General features: G+C 52.9%; 9 protein-coding genes across 9 annotated transcripts; 2 read left to right on the plus strand and 7 right to left on the minus strand.

Moving 5' to 3' along the window:
• Window positions 1-1167: 1167 nt before the first annotated feature.
• K460DRAFT_270544 (uncharacterized protein) lies at window positions 1168-3091 on the minus strand (the record flags this gene model as incomplete). The annotated part of the gene is made up of 3 exons (XM_040927662.1): window positions 1168-2045; window positions 2102-2651; window positions 2711-3091. 3 exons carry the CDS (start codon window positions 3089-3091, stop codon window positions 1168-1170), a joined length of 1809 nt encoding a protein of 602 aa, XP_040793430.1.
• Window positions 3092-4995: 1904 nt separating this feature from the next.
• Window positions 4996-6318, minus strand: K460DRAFT_350868 (uncharacterized protein; the record flags this gene model as incomplete). The annotated part of the gene is made up of 1 exon (XM_040931538.1): window positions 4996-6318. One exon carries the CDS (start codon window positions 6316-6318, stop codon window positions 4996-4998), a length of 1323 nt encoding a protein of 440 aa, XP_040793431.1.
• A 189-nt stretch (window positions 6319-6507) lies between these two features.
• Window positions 6508-8117, plus strand: K460DRAFT_328182 (UFD1-domain-containing protein). The gene is made up of 3 exons (XM_040930694.1): window positions 6508-6649; window positions 6698-7012; window positions 7063-8117. The coding sequence occupies exons 1-3, from the start codon at window positions 6647-6649 to the stop codon at window positions 7813-7815; spliced, it is 1071 nt and encodes a 356-aa protein (XP_040793432.1). The 5' UTR covers window positions 6508-6646; the 3' UTR covers window positions 7816-8117.
• Window positions 8118-8331: 214 nt separating this feature from the next.
• On the minus strand, window positions 8332-9059 carry K460DRAFT_350870 (uncharacterized protein; the record flags this gene model as incomplete). Its single annotated transcript, XM_040931539.1, has 4 exons — window positions 8332-8627; window positions 8789-8858; window positions 8912-8944; window positions 9006-9059. 4 exons carry the CDS (start codon window positions 9057-9059, stop codon window positions 8332-8334), a joined length of 453 nt encoding a protein of 150 aa, XP_040793433.1.
• Window positions 9060-10079: 1020 nt separating this feature from the next.
• Window positions 10080-11843, minus strand: K460DRAFT_400909 (uncharacterized protein; the record flags this gene model as incomplete). The annotated part of the gene is made up of 3 exons (XM_040936372.1): window positions 10080-10597; window positions 10648-10812; window positions 10865-11843. 3 exons carry the CDS (start codon window positions 11841-11843, stop codon window positions 10080-10082), a joined length of 1662 nt encoding a protein of 553 aa, XP_040793434.1.
• A 1450-nt stretch (window positions 11844-13293) lies between these two features.
• On the plus strand, window positions 13294-14163 carry K460DRAFT_350872 (uncharacterized protein; the record flags this gene model as incomplete). The annotated part of the gene is made up of 2 exons (XM_040931540.1): window positions 13294-13372; window positions 13427-14163. The coding sequence occupies 2 exons, from the start codon at window positions 13294-13296 to the stop codon at window positions 14161-14163; spliced, it is 816 nt and encodes a 271-aa protein (XP_040793435.1).
• A 230-nt stretch (window positions 14164-14393) lies between these two features.
• On the minus strand, window positions 14394-15852 carry K460DRAFT_272148 (phosphoglycerate mutase-like protein; the record flags this gene model as incomplete). Its single annotated transcript, XM_040927774.1, has 2 exons — window positions 14394-15196; window positions 15246-15852. The coding sequence occupies 2 exons, from the start codon at window positions 15850-15852 to the stop codon at window positions 14394-14396; spliced, it is 1410 nt and encodes a 469-aa protein (XP_040793436.1).
• A 414-nt stretch (window positions 15853-16266) lies between these two features.
• K460DRAFT_269654 (PIG-P-domain-containing protein) lies at window positions 16267-17382 on the minus strand (the record flags this gene model as incomplete). The annotated part of the gene is made up of 1 exon (XM_040927589.1): window positions 16267-17382. One exon carries the CDS (start codon window positions 17380-17382, stop codon window positions 16267-16269), a length of 1116 nt encoding a protein of 371 aa, XP_040793437.1.
• Window positions 17383-17622: 240 nt separating this feature from the next.
• On the minus strand, window positions 17623-19248 carry K460DRAFT_270440 (acyl-CoA dehydrogenase family member 11; the record flags this gene model as incomplete). The annotated part of the gene is made up of 4 exons (XM_040927651.1): window positions 17623-18462; window positions 18527-18739; window positions 18810-19058; window positions 19117-19248. 4 exons carry the CDS (start codon window positions 19246-19248, stop codon window positions 17623-17625), a joined length of 1434 nt encoding a protein of 477 aa, XP_040793438.1.
• Between the last annotated feature and the right edge of the window lie 83 nt (window positions 19249-19331).

The raw sequence follows: 19331 nt of genomic DNA on the forward strand, positions 1-19331 counted from the left end.
ACACATCAAGTCGTCCAGCAGATGGCGGAAACAGGAGCGATTAGCGTTTGGTAGACATCACTGTCAAGCACGAATAGTAGCGAGCCAGTTTAACAGAAAGAATACCCATCCGGTACCTCATGTATTAAGCGCATATTACAATACATACTGAAAAGAAACAAGCCTGATAGCCCATCCAACCATTTCCCATCTCAACCATTCCGACAAGTATTCAAAATGCAATGTCAAAAATAGAACAAGAACTCGCAATAAATCGATAGCAGTAAAAGATCCCATGTACGGTGGTATTAAATCGCCGGAGTAGCTCTTGTTGTAGACAGACTGCGGTGAAGACGCAAAACTATCTCGGCGGAAAAGTACTGATGTGAACAGAATGATGACTGGCGTAAAGTGATATCAAGCGTAGAGTGGGGTCTGATTCGAATATACTGCGGACATCTTTTGGAAGTCTCGTAGGGAGAGTGGTCGATGGTAAGCGCCACATTTCCGCAACATCGTACTTGGTGGAAGGCCAATGAATGCGGTGCTTGGGAGCTATGTTGCCATTATACTCGTTGTCGAGAGTAAGATCGGAGTCGGGAGTGAAGGCTTGTTCGCAGGCGTAGGAGACCAGTACGCGGTCAGATTATTAGCGAGCGTGAATCGAGGCGATCAAAAGTCCACGCTGAATGGAACGGATCACTACTGTTCGGACAAAATAATAACCAAAGCACGGCTTCGGCCAAAGTAGCGCAAGCAGGGGAATTCCTCGCCTTCCATTGCCGTACTGAAACGCAGGATCGCTGGCACCAAAATACACATCGGCAAAAAGAGAAGAACGAAAGAAAACCGACGGTGTCCAAACGCATGCAACATTGTCCAAGTAAAACGGTATAGTATCATCTCGAACCAAATATAACGAGAAACAACACATGTCCCATATGTTCATAAATGCTTTTTTCGGTAACCAAATTCAAAATGCGGTGATCGGGAGCGCGGGCTCCATGTGGATGTAGTCTCTACCGTCGTAGCATCATTCTTCGTATGCATCGTAAAGTCAATCCAGTATTCAGGGCCAAGCTACACTTAAAGGCCGTAAGCGTCGTCATCGTTCGTTTCAAGGGTGCCATCGCACGTTCGTTGAAAGAGTGGTGATACGTGCGACGGATTCATTTCGTTATTGAGAGCTCACTGTCCTACTAGGATCTCAACGTTGGACTGAGACGACAGCTCGTCGCTGCCGCGATTCTGATGTCCGTTCTGTCGCGGGCGGCCAAAGCCTTGCCCTCGTTCTGGGAGCGGCCCGCGAGGTTGTCGCGACGGGCGGTCATCATAAGCATTACTAAAAGTCCGGTGGCCTCCAATTGGGCCGGGGGCATCCCACGAAGTCATCTGTCGTAACGCACGTGGGCTGCTATTCTGGCCAAAGCTAGAGTTGAGTTGCATGCGTCCCATTTCCCTCTCGAGCAAGCCTTCGTCGCGTTGCGTCATGGAACCGGTTGTAGGGGTGCCGTTTGGATTGGTGGAGGTGCCGCTGAAACCAAGGCCCTCGAGAGAGATGCCACCGGGACGACCCACAGGATGGCTGGCGGTGGATGGCGCGGGCGAGGGCGTGTAAGATCGAAGATCCGCATACGACTTGGCACCGCGAAGATTTGGCACTGCATTCAAGCCGCCCGGTGAATCAGGGAATCCCAATAGGCCTGAAGGTTGTCGGCCAAAGGGATTATAGAATCCTCCTTCAGCACGAACGTCGCTGAAATCAGTGGTAGCGGCGCGGTTGAGGTTACGGCGGGGCTGCTCCATGTGATTTGTGGGCATCTGCGGCATAGGCGGACTGAGACCCTGATTGTTGTCGTGCACCTTGAATATGTGCACCTGTCGCTGCTCACCCGTGCCCTTGGAGACGTGAGCAAGACCTAGCTGATGAGCCAGGGTATGGACGGTGCGACGCTGGAGGGGTGCCAAGGTGGAGGGGAAGGTCATGCTATCCCTCTCAGGTACCTCTTTGAAGAGCAACAGCTGAGAGTAGAATTGTAGAACTTGAGGGTCGTTGAGATCGACATCTGGACATTGGTCAGCAAGGAAACCCAGAAAAGAGCTACACCACGCGGTGACTTACCAACAGTTGGGGTGGGACCACCACGCATGGCAGATACAGGCGAGGGGGATGAGGCGGGTATGTGAGAAGCAAGCGAGCCGAAGGAAGGCTGAGACTGAAGGTTGCCTCCCAGTGGTCGATGCTGTTCCTCGAGCTGTCCGCGACGCTCACGCTTCTCACGCTCGATCCGCTCGCGTTCTGCAAGCGGCAACATTTTCTTGTATTCGACGCGGAGCTTTCTGCCGTTGAGCTCGAAATGATTCATCGACTCGATGACAGCGGCTGTCTCCTCGGCCGTGGTGAAGTTTGCAAAAGCCAGCCCCCGGAATACACCGTTGTCAAAGTGGTAGTTGAAGGCATAGGGCAAAGGCAGACGGAGGTCTGTCATGAGCTGCACGAGTTGCTCCTTCTTGACTGCGAAGGGAATGTTCTTGATGACGATGGCGGTGGGGATAAGCTCTTCGTCCACGTCGTGGCCATAGCTCGAGTTCTGCATCGAGTTTAGGTTGCCGCTGCTCAGACTGGGAAGAGCAAAGCTAGGCAGGCCTTGAGGAGACGGGTCCATCCATCCCTAGAGCAGTTTGCGTCAGTATTATGGTGATGGGATGGGTTGGGTGTCGAGCTCCTTACCGAAGGCAGTGCGCTGCGGCCTCCCCGCTGCTGTGATTTCATGCGAGCAGCGGCAGCACCACCCCCAAGCGAACCCAGACCGTTTTGCGAGAACGCATTGGTATTCCAAGCAGCAGGGGCGCCCATGTCATAGCCGTAGCCGCCTGCGTGCATGGTCTGATTGAGGCGCTCGTAGTTGCGAGGCTGCTGTTGTTGTTGCTGCTGTTGCTGTTGTTGTTCGTAGCCGCGGGCGTGCTCGTCTTGAGGGTACATGTTGGCCTGGGGCAGGGGAGCGTAGGCGTCGAACTGCCGCGAGGGCATGCGGTGCAGCGTGGTATTCTGGGGCTGGTTGCGATGGGAGCCTGGGGACCGTGACGTGGACTGGTCGTAGGCAGAGTACATGGTGTGTGGTGTGGTGAGGATTGAGCTGCAGCGAGCGAAGGGAAAATTAGGGCAGAGGGCAGGGTTGGTGGTTTAGTACATTTGATGCCAGGCTTGGCGAGGCAGAGGATCCAAGCTCGCCGGAGGGTAAGATGAGGGAAGAAAAACGGCGCAAATGAACCCAAGTCGCGTGGGAGGGGGGTGGAAAAGGGGGAAGATGAAGCTTGAGCAGCGCTGATGGGCGTGTCGAGGTTGGCTGGCGATGTTGGGCTAGGAGAGCAGGGTTGTGGGCCTTTCTCCTTTCGACACTGGGACTGGGTAATGAGCCGCACCACGGGTGGGTCGGGGCTAGCAGAGACGTCAGAGGGTTCCAATGTCGCCTACGCGTCGGCGGCGCAAAGGGGCCTGTTGGTATTTCTGCGTGCGAGTCGAACAAGGCAGTCTTGGGGAATCGGGACGAGAGGGAAGAAAGGGACGTGAGGTGTGCAGTGCTGAAAAATGTGCCGCCGAGGGCCACACGACTAGCGGGGAGACGGCTGCACGAAGCCAACAGAAGGCCCCCCTGGAGATATTTGCCTCTGGCACGCGTAGCCAGCCGGGAGTCAGCGCGACGATGCGGGTTGAGTCACACGCAGACGAGGGTTTCAATCTAGGACAGAGGGGGGGTGGAGGGAAGAGAGGGGAGCAGCGCGGCAGAGAAACGAGGGGCATTCAAAGTCATCAGTCAGTCAGAGAGTCTGGAGTGATGGATGGATGGATGGAAAAGCAAAAGCACGCTTCATTGGCTCTTGTGCATCTCCTCCAATAAAAGCCCCGGGCGGCGATACGATAGACTACCATTACCCAAAGGTACTTGGTGTGTGCATTGGAAGCCTCTCGTGGAATATACCAACAGCCTTACTACTCATGATCCCAGTCCACTACTTGGCTAACACAACGCTCTGCCCATCCGTGACCCGGTACCTGGTCGCCATGCCGATACTCTTAACGGCATAGATAGAAGCACATTCCAAGCCTACCCGCAACATGGCTCACGGATGTTTTGGTGGAGTTTGCGAGGGGGGAGAAGGGCCTAATCCCAAGCGCCACACCACCATATGCTTCTGGAAGTGGGCGGGCCGTAGCGTTAGCTCCCTGCTAACCAACGTGCCATGCTGCTCGCCAGTTTCCCTGATTCCGAGTGAAGCGTCGTTTGATATAATGATATAACAAGTAATCAATCCTCCTCCTCCAAACTATACTGCAGACTTCCAGGGTACATAACAATCATGTCGCATGTGGGCGGGGTTTCAGTACGATGGCTTGCGTCAGCGCACGAGACAGTGCCCGGTGTTCAGCGGAATAACATCAGCTGCCAAACCGCTTCGCCACTGGTCATCTCAACCCATCATTTGCTCCTCACTGCAGGTCAGAAGCATTCACTGTCAAAAGTGAGGCGTGAGGCTGGACTGATTACATTGGCGAGCGTGATCATCATTTCTCCCACTTAGCATAGCCCCTTGCTCGCCCCTCAAATCTCTCGTAGCAACTCTTACAGGTCGAATCTCAACACCTGCATCATCGCACAAAAGCAGACACGGCGAACGACGGCATGGTTGCACGGCATACAGAGCCAACAGCGCTGCCTTTCAAACAACGAGACTAGGCCGCGACGGCCTACCATGGCAGCCGCTACGAGCCATCGCGACGGCTTCCCGCTTTTCTCATCTTTCCGACTGGCTGAGGCACAGCAGCAGTCGTCGTAGGATCGCTTAGCCGCATTGCAGGTGCAGTCATGTGATGGCGGCCACTCCAATAGCTCTGTAGAATCAAGTCGGCCTGCATGCGTCCGCTGCTCATCATGCCAGCTTGCATTGACGTCTCGTGCAGCAGGCGGCAGAAAGTTCAAGTTGAGCGTGCTAATAATACCCTCCACGGCATGTCATTCAATCGTCAAAGTCCAGCAGTCGTGACCACTCCGTGTCCCCAACCCGACGGAATTCAGCGCCTGCTGCGAACTGTCCCGCTTCCTCCCACGCTTGCATTGTCGCTTTATCATACGGCCCATTGGTGTCTCCTTCTGGGGCAGTAAGCCAATGGAACTCCCATTGTACAGGTCCAGCATTCGGATTCTTCCAATCTTCTCCCGTTTCGCGCTTGTACTGCCGCATTACCACTTCCCGAGGAAGTTCGTAGATATCATCTACCCCTCGATCCGAGAGCCGACTTGCGCATTCGGTAATCGAGTCAATAGCTTCTTTCGCCCTAGTCGCTGCAGCTTCGCGCAATGGGTCTTCATCCACTTCCATATGCTGACTTTTCTTCTTCTTGGACCACGTCTTGGTTTGCTTTTTAGGTGCTGCCTTGCCATATCGTACAAGGGCCTCCATAGGCGTCTCACCAACGTCCAAGTGACTAATGAGTGTCGACATGACATCACTCGTAATGATCGAATCTTCTGCCCGCTCTCGGGCCTTCTGCTCAGCGTCCCGCATGTCTTGTGCTTCCTTCGCCTTCTTCATATCCTTCTTAGAGATGCCCTCTAACCACGAATCTTGGGCGGCTTCTGGATCGTATGCTTTGCGTACAAAGTTGCCGGCCTCGTCAAATCGGCCTTCTTCTTGCTCGGCACTCATGTTGAAAGCATCTAGCTTGGGAGCATGCTTTTTCTTGCTGCCTGCTCCTAGCTCCTCGTCCATGTCTGAATCTACTCGGTCGCGGTCCTCATCGCCACTATCCTCACTGCTGCTTTCCACTTCCTCCGTCCTGCTCTTCGGGTCCTTGGTGAAGTCGACCGCAACATGGCCTCCAGACTTGCTGTTGTCTTCCTGGCCTTCGATCTCGTCCATGTCCAAGAACCGCAGCTTTTTCTTCTTCTTCGTCTGATCCCTTTGTGATTCCTCGGTCTCATCATCGTCCTTGTCTTCGGTTGCAAACATATCTTCGTCGTCTTCATCATCTTTCGCAGGCTTGTCTTTCTGATTTCGAGCCTCCGCGCGTGCGTTGAAGTTTTCTGTGGAGCTATCAGAGTCGTAGCCGTCGATGTTGACTGCATTGCGCTTGATTCCCGCGCCTTTTCCAATTACATCTGCTTCTAACACGGGGTCTTCTTCGTCTTCGGCATCTGGGGCGAGGGTGGAGGGGTTTCTTGGGTCGAAGCGAGGTTTTTTTGCAGAAGGTTCATTGCTATCCAGGTCGTGGGTTCGAGTGAATTGCTCGCCAGCGCGCTTGGGACGCGCGGGGTTGTAGGTGCCACTAGAGCTTGCCATGACTAAATAATATACGGTGCGTTGGGTTCGATTCAAGACAACGCAGAACTTAGTGTCTGGGAGGGAGGAACAGGCAGTGACGTCTGCACGAGATCGGAGAGCTTTGGAGCTTGGGCCGCCCAAACAACCGCGGCGGAGTGCACACACGGTTCGACCAGTATCCCGTAGCGTTACCTAGCACCCTCCGTCCGTCATTTGCCTTCTCAGTAATCAACCTTCTACATTCATAGGCTTCTTCGCGGTCTTCTCTTGCTATTGACTCTTTCCTTGGTCTTTAGCCCTCACCATCAGGCCCACGCCTTCTCCTGTCCAAGGACCCTCCGCCAACATGGTAAGAGCGACCCCACACTTTCCGTACATCTGAACTCACCACCACCAGTTCAACCCTAATTTCTACAACGAAGACGACCCGATGGCCATGTACCAATCTCTACGGCGCGGCGGCGCCCCCAGACGCTTCGACGAGTACTTTCGCTGCTACCCCATTGCCATGCTCCCCGGCCCAGAGCGCGAAGAGGCGAACCACGGCGGCAAGGTGTTCCTTCCTCCAAGCGCTCTCGACAAGCTTACAAGGCTACATATCACATATCCCATGCTTTTCGAGCTCATCAATGGAAAGCAGGGCCATAAGAAGACACATGCTGGTGTGCTGGAGTTTATAGCGGAGGAGGGCAAGATCTATCTGCCGTATTGGGTACGTCGCTATATCCGGGTGATACGATAGTATGCTAAGAAATCTCACAGTTGATGGAGACGCTCTTGCTCGAGCCTGGTGACCTTCTACAAGTCAAGTCGACCGATCTTCCACTCGGAACCTTCATCAAGCTCCAACCCCAAGACCCTGCCTTCCTAGAGATCTCAGATCCCAAGGCAGTCCTCGAGAACGCATTCCGAAACTTCTCGTGCCTTACGACCGGCGATATCTTCACCTTTGCATACAACGATAATGTATACAGCATAGCTGTACTGGAGACAAAGCCAGAACATGCCAGCAAAGCCATTTGCACGCTAGAAACGGATCTGTCAGTCGACTTCGCACCGCCTGTAGACTATCAAGAACCACAGAAGACAAGCGGGACAAGCACTCCGCGAAGTGGGAAGGGCGTCATGGCTGGAAAAGGGGGCACATTGCATTCACACGGCACCATGGCTCAAGCGATCAACTACGCCGCTATTGCTCCCTCATCAACAACTGCCGCTGCCGGAGCCAAAGCCACTTCCTCAAACTTCTTCACCACAGGCCACAAGCTTTCCAAGAAAGGCAGCAAGGCTCCAACTCCACAAGCTTCTACGCCCGTGGCTGGACAGTCCACAAATCCACCACCAACTATACGACGCACCAACGGTCCGCAACCGCTCAGGTTAGCTCCTGGCAAGCTCTTCTTCGGATACGGGATCAAGCCAGTCAAGGGCAAAGAGGAGGAGGGTGAGCAGAAGGAGTCGAAACATTTTGAGGGCGCAGGTCAGACGCTGCGGAAGAAGAAGGGTGACAAATAGTGCTAAAGAAAGGGTACTAGGGGCAGTTTTGATTTTCCACATGTTCGAAGCATTTCACGGCGCTGAAACAAGAGCTGGACGGAGGACATGGCGTGCGGCGTTTACAACAGATACCTCCGGACTGTGTTTGCATCGATCATACTTGGGCTAAGCCCAAAAACCTTGATCACTGCGATACATTGACCAAAAAGATTGTGACTCCCTGATTTATCCAGATTGACTCGTCGTAACTATGCTAATAACATATAGCGCATCTCGTTAGAGGGTATCACATTAGATTTTAAGATGCTCACAAACCAAGGAACAACTATCGTGTGATGTGTATATTATCTCGCCAGGCTATCGTTTGCCCGGCCGCGCAATGCCGCTTCATGCGTTAGTCATGCAAGCGAACATTGCGGATACTTCGTCGTGCGTGCCAACCCGCATACCCGTTCTGATAAAGTACCCCGTCATCCCTCAGCACTATCTCAGAAATCTTGCGCCAAACCTCCAATACGCACACCATACCCCTTCTCAGACCTCATCAGGCTCAACCTCCTCCTCCTTGACCACGAGACCTTTCTCTCCGCCACTCTCGCCGTCGCTACCTCCCTTCTTTGGAGTCTTCTTGGCCTTGGTCGCACGCGACTTCTTGGTAGGCGTCTGAGGCTCACCACTGTCGTCGTCAATGCTGCGCTTGCCGCCCTTGGTCTTTTTGGCTGAGTGGCCGGCACCGCCCTCGGGGACGTCCCAGCCCAGTGTCTCGTAGAGGTCACGCTGCTTGACGCGGAGCGCCGAGATGCGGTTGCGGATGGAACCGATGGTGGTGCCTGGATGATAGTGTCAGTAAGTCAAAGTACAGGATGCTGCCGAATGAAAAGAGTGGTAGTGTAAGATGGGAAGTGGTGGAACGTGACGGAAGTAAATGCACACGGCGACGAGAAATGCATATAGCTATGCGAAAGAAGAGCATTGGCTCTGACTGACATACCTGAAAACGCCTTGGACAGCTGGTCGTACTCGTCAGGTTTGACGTAGCGGCCTTGAGTCAACAGCAAGAGCTATGTTCCATTTCAGTACAATGCGTTCTCACTCTCTCCTAACATTGGAATACCTTGTTGTCATTCGGACCCTCCCAGGTGAATTTCTACACAAAACGTCAGTCACCACTCGAACAGACACATGCACAAACTGGCAGAAACACTCACGCCACCGGCTTCACCAGCTTCGCCATTGGTCGCAGCAGCTTTCTTAGGAGCCATGTCGGATGTTGATGTTATTGTTTGCTGTTGTGGTGGGAAGCGTTGCTTGAGCGTCAAGAGGCGAAGAGGGTGCGAGAGTGAGCAAGAGAAGGTTACCAGAGGGGATGGTGGGTGCGATATTTATGCGTCTCTAGTGTGTCTGAGCGGGTGCTGCGAGGAAGTGAGAGGGCGCGATGAGTAGCGGTGGTGAAGGCCTGTTTGGCACTTGCAGAGAGTGGTATGGTGGGTTAGAGGCTCACTCTCACCTGAAGACTCGAGGAGAGACTGAGTGAGGACTTGATCACAGATCTGAGAGGAAATGTACGAAGATGCTTTGTGGCACAGCAGTGGTGCCCTACACTGTGCTGGAGGTATCTATCTACCTACGAATAAAGTTTAGTTCTTTGTAGAATTTGGTCAAGCTATGTGCTGGCGGAGCATGAGGAGATGCACGATTCCACTGTGGATTTAACCGCCTGCTACTGATCAACAGGTCATTCCTAACTTGCTGACTGCATCATTCTCCTGAATCAATTTCTTTCGTCTCCTGATATGCCTCTTCACCATCACCACGCGCGCAAAATAATTTTTGAGCGATGAAGGCATGTGCTGATAGGCTTCGCAAGACTCAAAGAAAATGAAGATTTAGGCCTATCATAAATTCTTGATTTATATATAGGCAATGCTGGTGTCATACCAATCACGTAGATTGATATAAGGTGTAGTTGCGCTCTAACAGCCTGTGGTCATCCTGCTACCATCCACATAGCGATATACCCTGTTTTCGAGCAGCAAGCTTCGTTGGTGGTGATCCCTCATACTCTTTCCTCAGAGCGCTGATTTGTCTTGCTTCCTTCGCGCTCTCCTTCCCCATTGGACGACATAGCTCATGAAAAGCTTTGTGAAGGCATGCTGGCTCAGGGTATGGGATAGACCTTCCCCATCAAGTGGCCAGACGTGTGTAGACCTGTTGTCTAGACTCATGTCTCCTAATGAATCAGCGATTTCGTTTTCCTGTTTTGTATAGCTCCGTGACTTTGGTTAATCGGGCTCATCTTTAGGTCGCACGACACGTCGTACCACCTCGCTATCATCCCGGCCGTGTTCAATGTCATCAATAAAAAGCCCATAGTCGACTGTCGTCCCTTTGTGCTGTTTGCCTCCATACAGTTCTTGCTCTATCTCTTTTGTGTTTGCCCGGACTAGCTGTCTCTCTCCTAGCCCCGTTTTCCGCTTTGCCGCCTTCGCCATGGCGAATGTAGCCCGCAGTATGGTCATCTGGTACCCGCTCTTGACCAATGTGGAATTGAACTGTGCATCCTGCCACACAGCGTACATGGTCAAACACCAAGCCATCTGAAGGAAGATGAAAAAGGCAGACATCATGGTGGAGAAACCCCATTGGTAGGAAGGGTTTGCTGTGTCGGGCAAACAGCGTGATTTATCGTACAAAGCCATGGAATCGTAGCCAACGGAGTTGTAACAGTAGCCCTGAGTAGCGTTCAGATTTGTACCGTCGTAGGTTTTGTCATTTATTGTGACGTCAAATGTGGCGTTGCCTACATAGACATCAGTAAGTAGGTTGATTGATCGGAAGGAGTATGCTTACAGTTTTTGGTAATGTCTTTTCCCAAACTAGAATCATGTGATTTGTAAGTCTCCATGTTGCCCGGGTAGTTATAGTTACAGTCAGGAATCATCGGATAAGGATAATAATAATATCTGTTCGGGGGGATTGGTGCGACTAGCGATCCGTTCCGAAGTTGACAGCTGCCTGCGTACGTTAGGGGGGCTTTCTTGTGGACATGTAGCATTGAGTAACTTACAGTACCGCAAATGGTCGGATGAGAAAGATTGCAGGTCCCACATTAGGCTCGTCGGCTTGCAAACATTTCGCTCCCATGTCTCGTTCCTGGTGCCCCAGATGATCCAAGATTGATCCAGTCTTGATGCAGGAACAATGTTGTTATCATCGCCCAGACTCACCCAGGCGATCGTTGTGCTATCGTATCCGGTCATGGCAGAAAGAAGCAATGGCACGGAAAGGATGTAGCACGTTGACAAGAACATGTATAAGAACAACGCCTTTGTGCGCCTGCTCTTTGCTACCCATACTTCTTGCATCAACGTCCAGACAGAAAGCCAACTCGGTCCTTCGAGCGCGATGCGCTGAAAGATTCGGAAAGATGCCGGATGACGCTCGATTGCACGAAGGAGAGCATCCGAGAAAACAACGTATCCAACCCACCATGCTAGTATTTGAACGCCTCTTCCAAGAAGTACATCCCACACAACATCAATCATCTTGACTTGGGAGAATGTCAAACTTCCGAACGTTTTGTCAAGCACGAAAAGATTTTCGATACCCGAGACCTTTGCATTCTGAGGTGTGCCGTGGAGGGTATCCCCACAACCAATGACTTTGCCTTGGAAGATGCCCATAAAAGGCATGATGCCAGGATCAGAGTCATTCGGTGGCGTGTAGTAGCCGAGAAGTATGAAGGGCACGACACTGCAGCTAATGACTAGGAAGAGGGCGATACATTGTTTCTTCGAAACTCGTATATCGCGTAGATTTAGGAGCATAGGCTTCACCTTCTTCTGTGCGGTCCGGTAGATCGAACTCGAGCCATGTTGCAAGCTCCAGGTCCATTTAGGCTTCCATGTCCAGCTCGACCTCCAACTCCCTCTCTTGCCTTCACTCTTCACACTGTCGTTCCCCCAGGTTCTTGAGTATGCCGGCGGTGGCAGTGACTCTTCGGATGCTGTGGTCAACCCAGTCTCATATTTGCGATCCTCCGTCATGTCCTTTTCGCATTCCGGCTTCGATTCAAGCGAGCGATGTGTGGAGCGCGAAAGGGATCGCTAGAGTCGCTAGTGATGGTAGGAGTACAAGCTCGGGCGTGCACCGCGCCAGATATGGCAGCAACAGAATCGCGCGAAGAGGAGGTCGTATCGCAGGAAGAGAAAAGGTGAGCGCCATCCTTGGGATTCGGACGCTGGACGCCTAACCTTTTTGTGGAGCCGTGTGGAGCAGTTCTCATTGGGTGAAATCTTAGATTTTGCCGATTGAGGCTGTGTAGTCCCGCTAATCCGAACAGGAAGGCGCGACCTCGAGAGGTTCAGGCACGTCTTCTATTGACCCACAACCAGTTCGTGACTCCACAGCGACATGAGTGGTGCCTGGATACCATCACGTGAGAGGGACGTCTTAAGGTCCAACTATGAGATGACGGTTGTGAACGTGTATATTCATCGACTCCCAAACCTCTGTGTGCATGCGTCCTAATACAACACGGACCGCACTGTCTGTGCTAATAGAGAAATACGCATAGTTGATTTCAAGAACGAAGAGAAAGAGAAGTCGAATGGGACCAGTGATTGGCGAAGTGCATTTCGTTCAGACAACGAACGACGGAAGATGCGTCTCTTACAGGACCCAACCCTTGCGAACTTCCAAAATACCGAGCATTCTTAGGCAAAAAAAAAATGCAATAGTTATCAGAGACCTGTGGTTGATCTGGCCACGACAGTCTTGGCGCGGGAGCTTGAGACTGCTAAGGTAGACAAGATATCATACGGAGAATTGAAGTATTTTGGGGGCCATTGCAACAAAAGCTATTTGCTGATACTAGAGGTGATAAACTCGCCCTTTGGGAAATCTTAGTCTGGGCACCTCCACCAAGTGACCCTGCTCTCTTTCAAGAACTACTTCTGACAGTTCTCAAAGTCACACTCGTCGACTGCTCTTTCTCTAGGCAATCTATAAAAAACCGTCATCTATTTTCGAACACTGACCACTGAACAATAGGCTGCATTCTCGTGTCCTGGCCTCCGAAATGGGCGAGTGGGCGGCAATATCCTCTTCACTTTTCTTCACCTACCGACCTATACATAAGAGGATTTCCAAAGCGCCTACGCCTACTCATGACTAGCAGATAAATATAATCTTTCGGATCCTTTCTTCACGCCCTCGGTTCTGCAAACGTAGACGCTGTGGTTAAGTATTGCCAAGCGCATACTCGCTTACCTGCTCGCGCCATAGGTCATTGCGTTACAGGAGGCTTTGTGGCTTCGTCTCAGCCTTGCGCGCCATGCTCTTTATAGGCCCATCTTCAGCCCCTCTTCGGGTGGGTTCTGGGTAGTTATATAGCCGTCTCTTGCTTCTGCGGATGAATAGTACACTATAGTAGCGTTTTGAAGTGTTAATCTCACCTTGAAAAATAGAATAGCTACAACGACAACAACGACCATCATGGGTTTTAGGAGACTTTTCTGCTGTTTCGGGACCATCGAATACGAATCGCCGTATAGAAGGGAATACCCTCGTGCTGGTAATGAGCATATCGTACTACTTGCTAATCGGTCCAGCTAACCAAAAGCGCTAGATACTCCAGAAAAGCCAGTCTACGAGCGACCAAGCCCACCAGCGTACAGTGTTGAAACACCAATTCGTCAAGTCTTTCGCGTGGAAGATGTCCGTCCACCACCAGCGACCACGCGTGTACCTTCCTCTAGCAGTCTTGCTCTGCAGAAGGTGAACACCACCATCACCACCACCTCTGCTTCTCCTCCGTCACCTCCAACTCGAGCCTACACGCCTCCTGTCCCCCAGCGGGTACTCAGCACCACGAAGCCTAGTCCACCCAAACATCCTTCAACGTCTGCTCTTACTCCTGCTCCCGCTCCCGCCTTCCCTCTTACAACCTGGTCTACCACCACCACCGCTGCCGTTGCCGAAGCACCTCGAACAGAAGAATGCCCCCTATGCAGCGCGCCCAACCTCCTCCGCACAGTGCAATACAAATCCCAAAGCATCAACACGGGCCGGCCCTGGCGCTGCTGCTCCAACAAAGCATGCGAGCGGTCCAACGGGTTCAACGGCTTTGCAGATGCCCGTGGTCTTGTCAACTCCGACGGGGGAAAGAACAGGTTCTGCAAGTGTGCGGCGCCGGTCAGGCTGGTTGCGAAGAACGAGGTGGACGCCATGGGGCGCAGACAGGCGTTTTATTCTTGCCAGTTCAAGGCTTGTTCGGCTTGGTTTTGGCATGAGGATTGGGAGGGGGAGAGGACGGTGTTTAGTCGTGGGGAGATTGAGGGGATGGTGAGGAGAGGGGAGATTTAGCTGATATAGTCTGGGCTGAGGTGTGGTGTGCGGAGTTGTGGTTCTTGTGTACGTTGATTTGAGCTTGAGATTTATTTTGGTTAATGTCGAGATATTGCAATGAATTCCTTATTTACACCGAAAACCAAGACAGCGAAATATGTTCCGATAAATTTCTGTCATCTGCCTAGTAACGACGTAGGGCATTATAACTCGATCTCGAACCAACGTAAATCGTAAATATCGTACTTTTACGCCTTTGGCTCCGTGTTCGTGCCCTGCACACCACCACTCGCCAGCCTCTTCTTGCTCACCAGTCTAAATCCACCGATGAGCATGAAAGCAACCAAGGCGCCCAGCACGACAGCCAGCGTAACGAAAGCACCAATGACACCGCCAATTGCTGGGCTCAAACCGCTGCCACTGCTATTCGCTTGCGTGCTCGCCCCGTTGTTGGCGTTATTGGCGTACGCGGCGCAGGAACCCGTTGAGTTGCCGCACTTGGTGCACCACTGCTCCGTAGTGCTGATAGCGAACTTATTCAAATTATTCTGAAAGTCGTTGAAAGAAACCGTGTTCGCGGTACCGCCAAAGAGAGGGTACACAGTCGGTTGGCTACTATTACTCGCCGTGCCATTGTGGAACAGAAACCTGACCTGCAGATCGTCCGCGCTGGGGAACCCGCCCGACACATCCGAATCAGTGAAGAGCTCAAAGGACATGGAACTCGCGTAGTCTACCACGCCGGTGAAGTCGGTGTTCGTCTTGGGCAGGTCGACAAGGCCGAAGAAAGAGAGAAAGGTAGCGTAGGCGCCGAACTGGACGCCGAATTTCTTGCTGCCTTTAGACGAGATGATGTCGTTCATGTACTTTAGCACTTCGCCGGCGAGCTGCATGCCAGAGACGGCGCGCATGCTGTCTGAGGCATTGTAGGCAAGGCCCCATTCATGCGCATCGGCGAGAGTGCGCAGTTGGAGAAGGGTTGAGTTGGTGAGCACGTCTGAGCTGGGGATTGATGAGTTGTGGATCTTGGCGACGTTGATGATGTCGTAGACTGCGCTGTGTAAGTGCATGTGCAGACAGAGGGATCTGAGAAGACATACCGACATAAGCGTTCTTGAAGGTGACTTGATCCTCGCTGATGACATTATTGATCGAGGGGACAATCGAAGAGTAGAAGTCTTTCGTGCCCGATGCGCGATCCTTGTACTCCTTGCTGTCGAAGAAAGCATTAGAGCTCGTCTTCGCATTCTGGCAACTCGAGGCATCCTGCAGCCACCCTGCATCCTCGGAACCAGCACCCGTTGAAACAGTATTCACTGGGATCAATTGGTATCCATCCATCGGAGCCTGGACATTCTTGCCGTTGGCGAGGGTCTGTACGGTCTGAACAGGAGGGTACAAGCCCTGCAAAAAGCCCATGGCCGAGTTTTGCAAGACGTTATCGACGGGCGCAGTGACCGAGAGCTGGGAGAGCTTGACAGTATCTTTGTTCATGCCGCGGATCTTAGAGTCACCTGACAGATAGCGTGAGCGGTAGTAGGACCCTGAAGTGTAGACTTGCTCGTATCCCAGAGAAGTTAGATTGGTTGGAGCCAGAGCTTTGGGTGTACGGTCACCATGACGGTGGAAGATGTAGGCTCCAAGAATCGTCTCAGCAGCCTCAGCACCAGCAAGCATGGACAGGGCGGAAAGGGTGGTGACCTTCATCGTGGTAGTTGGACGAGTGTCGATGGATGAGCGAAGGATACCAGTTGGTCCACAGCAATGAATCACAAGGATTGAAGCAGGGTAGGAGGAAAGCCAACGATGGAGGGCCCCGATGACTTATATCACCTTCCTAAGCCGCTGCCGAGGAGATGTAAATGCTTCCCGACGGGTTGATAGTAGGACTCAATTGTCCAATCCCAAGCCTGAACGCGTGAGATGTAGCGGGGCAGTTTTCTATCATGCATATAGCGCGCCCGAAAGCGCGAGGGCTAGAGAAGTGGGGGTCAGGCTGGCCTACACGCTATGGCAATTATCTCCGGCTCAAACGGACTCGGTCCAACGAAAACATGGATGCTGACTGAACGGCTGGGCTTGATACAGCAAGGATGTACTGTGAGTAAGAGTTACAATGCATCAGTCATGGCTCCCATACAGAATCTCACACACCCCGCCCATTGGCACATCCATGACGGCGTCCGTGCCCGTACTCCAGAAGGCCTTCCAGTCCACACACTCATCGGCGCCGAACTGATATGCAGAGAAGGAGCTCTTGCGGCTCGCGAGCGCACCAGCCCCTGTTCCCTTTTCTTTATCCTTCTCATGCAGCTTGTCCGTAACTAGAACGGGATCTCGTACGATCTCGCCAGTCTTCCTATCTACAACAGCGACTTGCGCGCATTCGTCAACGAGATTCTCAATGCTGCTGAGCGGGAGCGTGAGATAGCGCGTGTTGTAGCTCGCGAGCGCGACGTATATGTAGATGACTAGAACGACGAGCCAACACGGCACGGCGAGCGCCCACCAGCGATTCGGGTAGTAGTGTATGCCCATCTGATGCAGCATCGGCGCTGGCACATACGCCCACAAAATGTACATGAGAAACGCGGCCGAGCTGCCCAAGTACAGCGCGAAGCCATAGTATTCGTATGTGGGGACCTTCGGCGACGCCCGAGGGACGGTCGGCGCAAGCCGCGCTGAGTTGGCGAGGTTCGTGGTGCTGGAGGCGGGCTTGCTTGCGCTGTAGGCAGAGGCCCCGCGTGGTATGGGAATGTCTACATCGGAGGAATCTGGTGTAGAGGGGCGTGAGGTTGCGGCGCTGAAGGAGGGGCGGAGCAGCGATGTCAAGGACGGGGAGGGTGGTAGAGGGGTTGGCGGTCGGTTGTAGAAGGGCGGGAAGAGCGCGGTCGCTGTCTGCCGTGGCAGTTGACTGTGTGACCGTGATGTATATAGTGTTCGCGTGGTAGGCGGGTTCCCCTCTGCTTCCTCTGAGCTTTCGCTCTCGCTCTCGGACTCCGCCCATGCAATTGGGTCCTCATCTTCGTCCTGACTATCAGACGCCGCCTCAGAAACAGCGCTACTCGAGACCGGAGAGCGAGAAGTCATCCCCGGGCGCGATCCTGCAGACGGGAGGGACGAGGGCGTGTGGGTTTCATGTTCGCGACCCTCGAGCGATCGCAGAGTCGGTAGATTCGAGCTAATTCTGGATTGGAAGCCCGAAGGAACTTGACTCCCTCTGCTTTCTGGAGGCATGTCGTCCAGTTGTTCATTGGCGCGGGCTGGGCCGCATGCTTTGCTTGCGTGCTTGGAGCTTATCATCGCGCAATAGCATCTTGGCTGTACACCGAACAGGTGTTCGCGCTAAGACGTACTCGGGAGGCTCTATTTACTAAAACAACAATGAAGTAGCCAGAAGATCAAGTATGAAGAGAAGCCTTTCTATCCTGACTGATGCTATTTTCGCAAGGCTATGAACATGCCCTAGATACCACTCTACAACTTGCTCGCTTCACTACTCGTCCTGTTCAAATACAACGGGTCCCTAGGCTCAATGCCATACTTCCTGCACAGCTCCTCGCCCTTCAGCCTCTGCGCCTCAATCCTCTTCTTGTGCGCAACACCCTTCTTATTCTCATTCCTGCCCAACTGCAGCAGATGCACCTCATCAGGCCCATCAACGATCCTCATCGTCCTGCCAGACGCATACATGTTGGCAAGCGGCGTATCCTGGCTGACACCTCCACCTCCATACGCCTGAATAGCCCAGTCAATGACCTTGAGGTTGACTTCAGGCACAAGGACTTTGACTTCGGCGATTTCCTTGAGGGCGCCCTTGGCATTCGTTTCGTCGATTTTGATGGCGGCGTTCAGGACAGCGAGGCGTGCTGCGTCGATTTCGATACGTGACCGGGCCACACGCTCGATCATTATGCCGTGCTTGTTTAGCAGTTCGCCAAAGGGCTTCTTGCGCTCGTCGTTGAGGCGAGCCAAGAACCACTCCAAGGCCTTCTCGGCAGATCCGATACTCCTCATAGCATGGTGGATACGGCCGGGTCCAAGGCGTCCCTGGATGATCTCGAAGCCGCGGCCTTCGCCAAGCACCATGTTGCTGGCGGGCACGCGTACATTCTCGAAAGTGACGTGGCCATGTCCGTGAGGTGCATCATCGTAGCCGAAGACGGAGAGCATGCGATGGATGGTGACGCCTGGGGTATCGTTGGAGACAAGGATGACGGATTGTTGCTTGTACTTGTCGCTGTTGTTGGGATCGGTTTTACCCAGAACGATGAAGATCTTGCAGCGCGGGTCGCCGATGCCTGAGGACCACCATTTCTACATGGTTGTTAGAGACCAGAATGCAGAACGCGGGAGCAACATATGGATAGGGTGGACATACCTGGCCGTTGAGTACATAAGAGTCGCCGTCACGCTTGATGGTCATCTCAATGTTGGTAGCGTCACTCGATGCTACCTGAGGCTCCGTCATCAAGAAAGCGGATCGAATCTCGCCCTTGAGCAGCGGGTCAAGCCACTGCCTCTTCTGTGCCTCGGTGCCGTATTTGGCGATGACCTCCATGTTGCCAGTATCCGGAGCAGCGCAGTTTGTAGCCTGTCGTGCAGTCAGTATCGAGCCGGAGAGCAAGAAACATCTCAATGTCCTCCATGGTTATAGAGCGTACCTCAGATGCTGTCCGGCTCTTCCCCAAGTACTCAGCCATCAGCCCATACTCCAGATTGCTAAACCCAGCGCCCTCCTTGAAGTGTGCCTTGGGCAAGAACATGTTCCACAGGCCAAGCTCTTGTGCCCTCTTCTTCAAGTCCTCGATGATGGACGGATGTGACGAGAAGCGTTGTTGGGTGGTTTCGCCAATCTGGCGGACGTATACAGCGTCGGCGGGTATGCATTCTTCTTCCACGAATTTCTCTACCTATCGTACCTATTAGCAACATTGACAAAACCACTATGGAAGGGGGTAAAAAACGAACAATATCTAGTGTCTTCGCAGCCCTCTCGCTGACGAACGGCCGCGCGATGGTGGGAATACGCTGCGACGCGGTGATATGGCCATTCTGGCTGTTGGAGAGGAGATCGTAGGCGCGATCGTACGGTACAGACATTTTGGAAAAAGTAATCCTGAATTTCAGGTCGTGTAATGCCTATGAATAGTCAGGAGGAGGTCTGGGGTAATTGAAAGAATTGA

The sequence above is a fragment of the Cucurbitaria berberidis genome (genome assembly GCF_010015615.1).
Source record: "Cucurbitaria berberidis CBS 394.84 unplaced genomic scaffold K460scaffold_1, whole genome shotgun sequence".
NCBI lineage: Eukaryota > Fungi > Ascomycota > Dothideomycetes > Pleosporales > Cucurbitariaceae > Cucurbitaria > Cucurbitaria berberidis.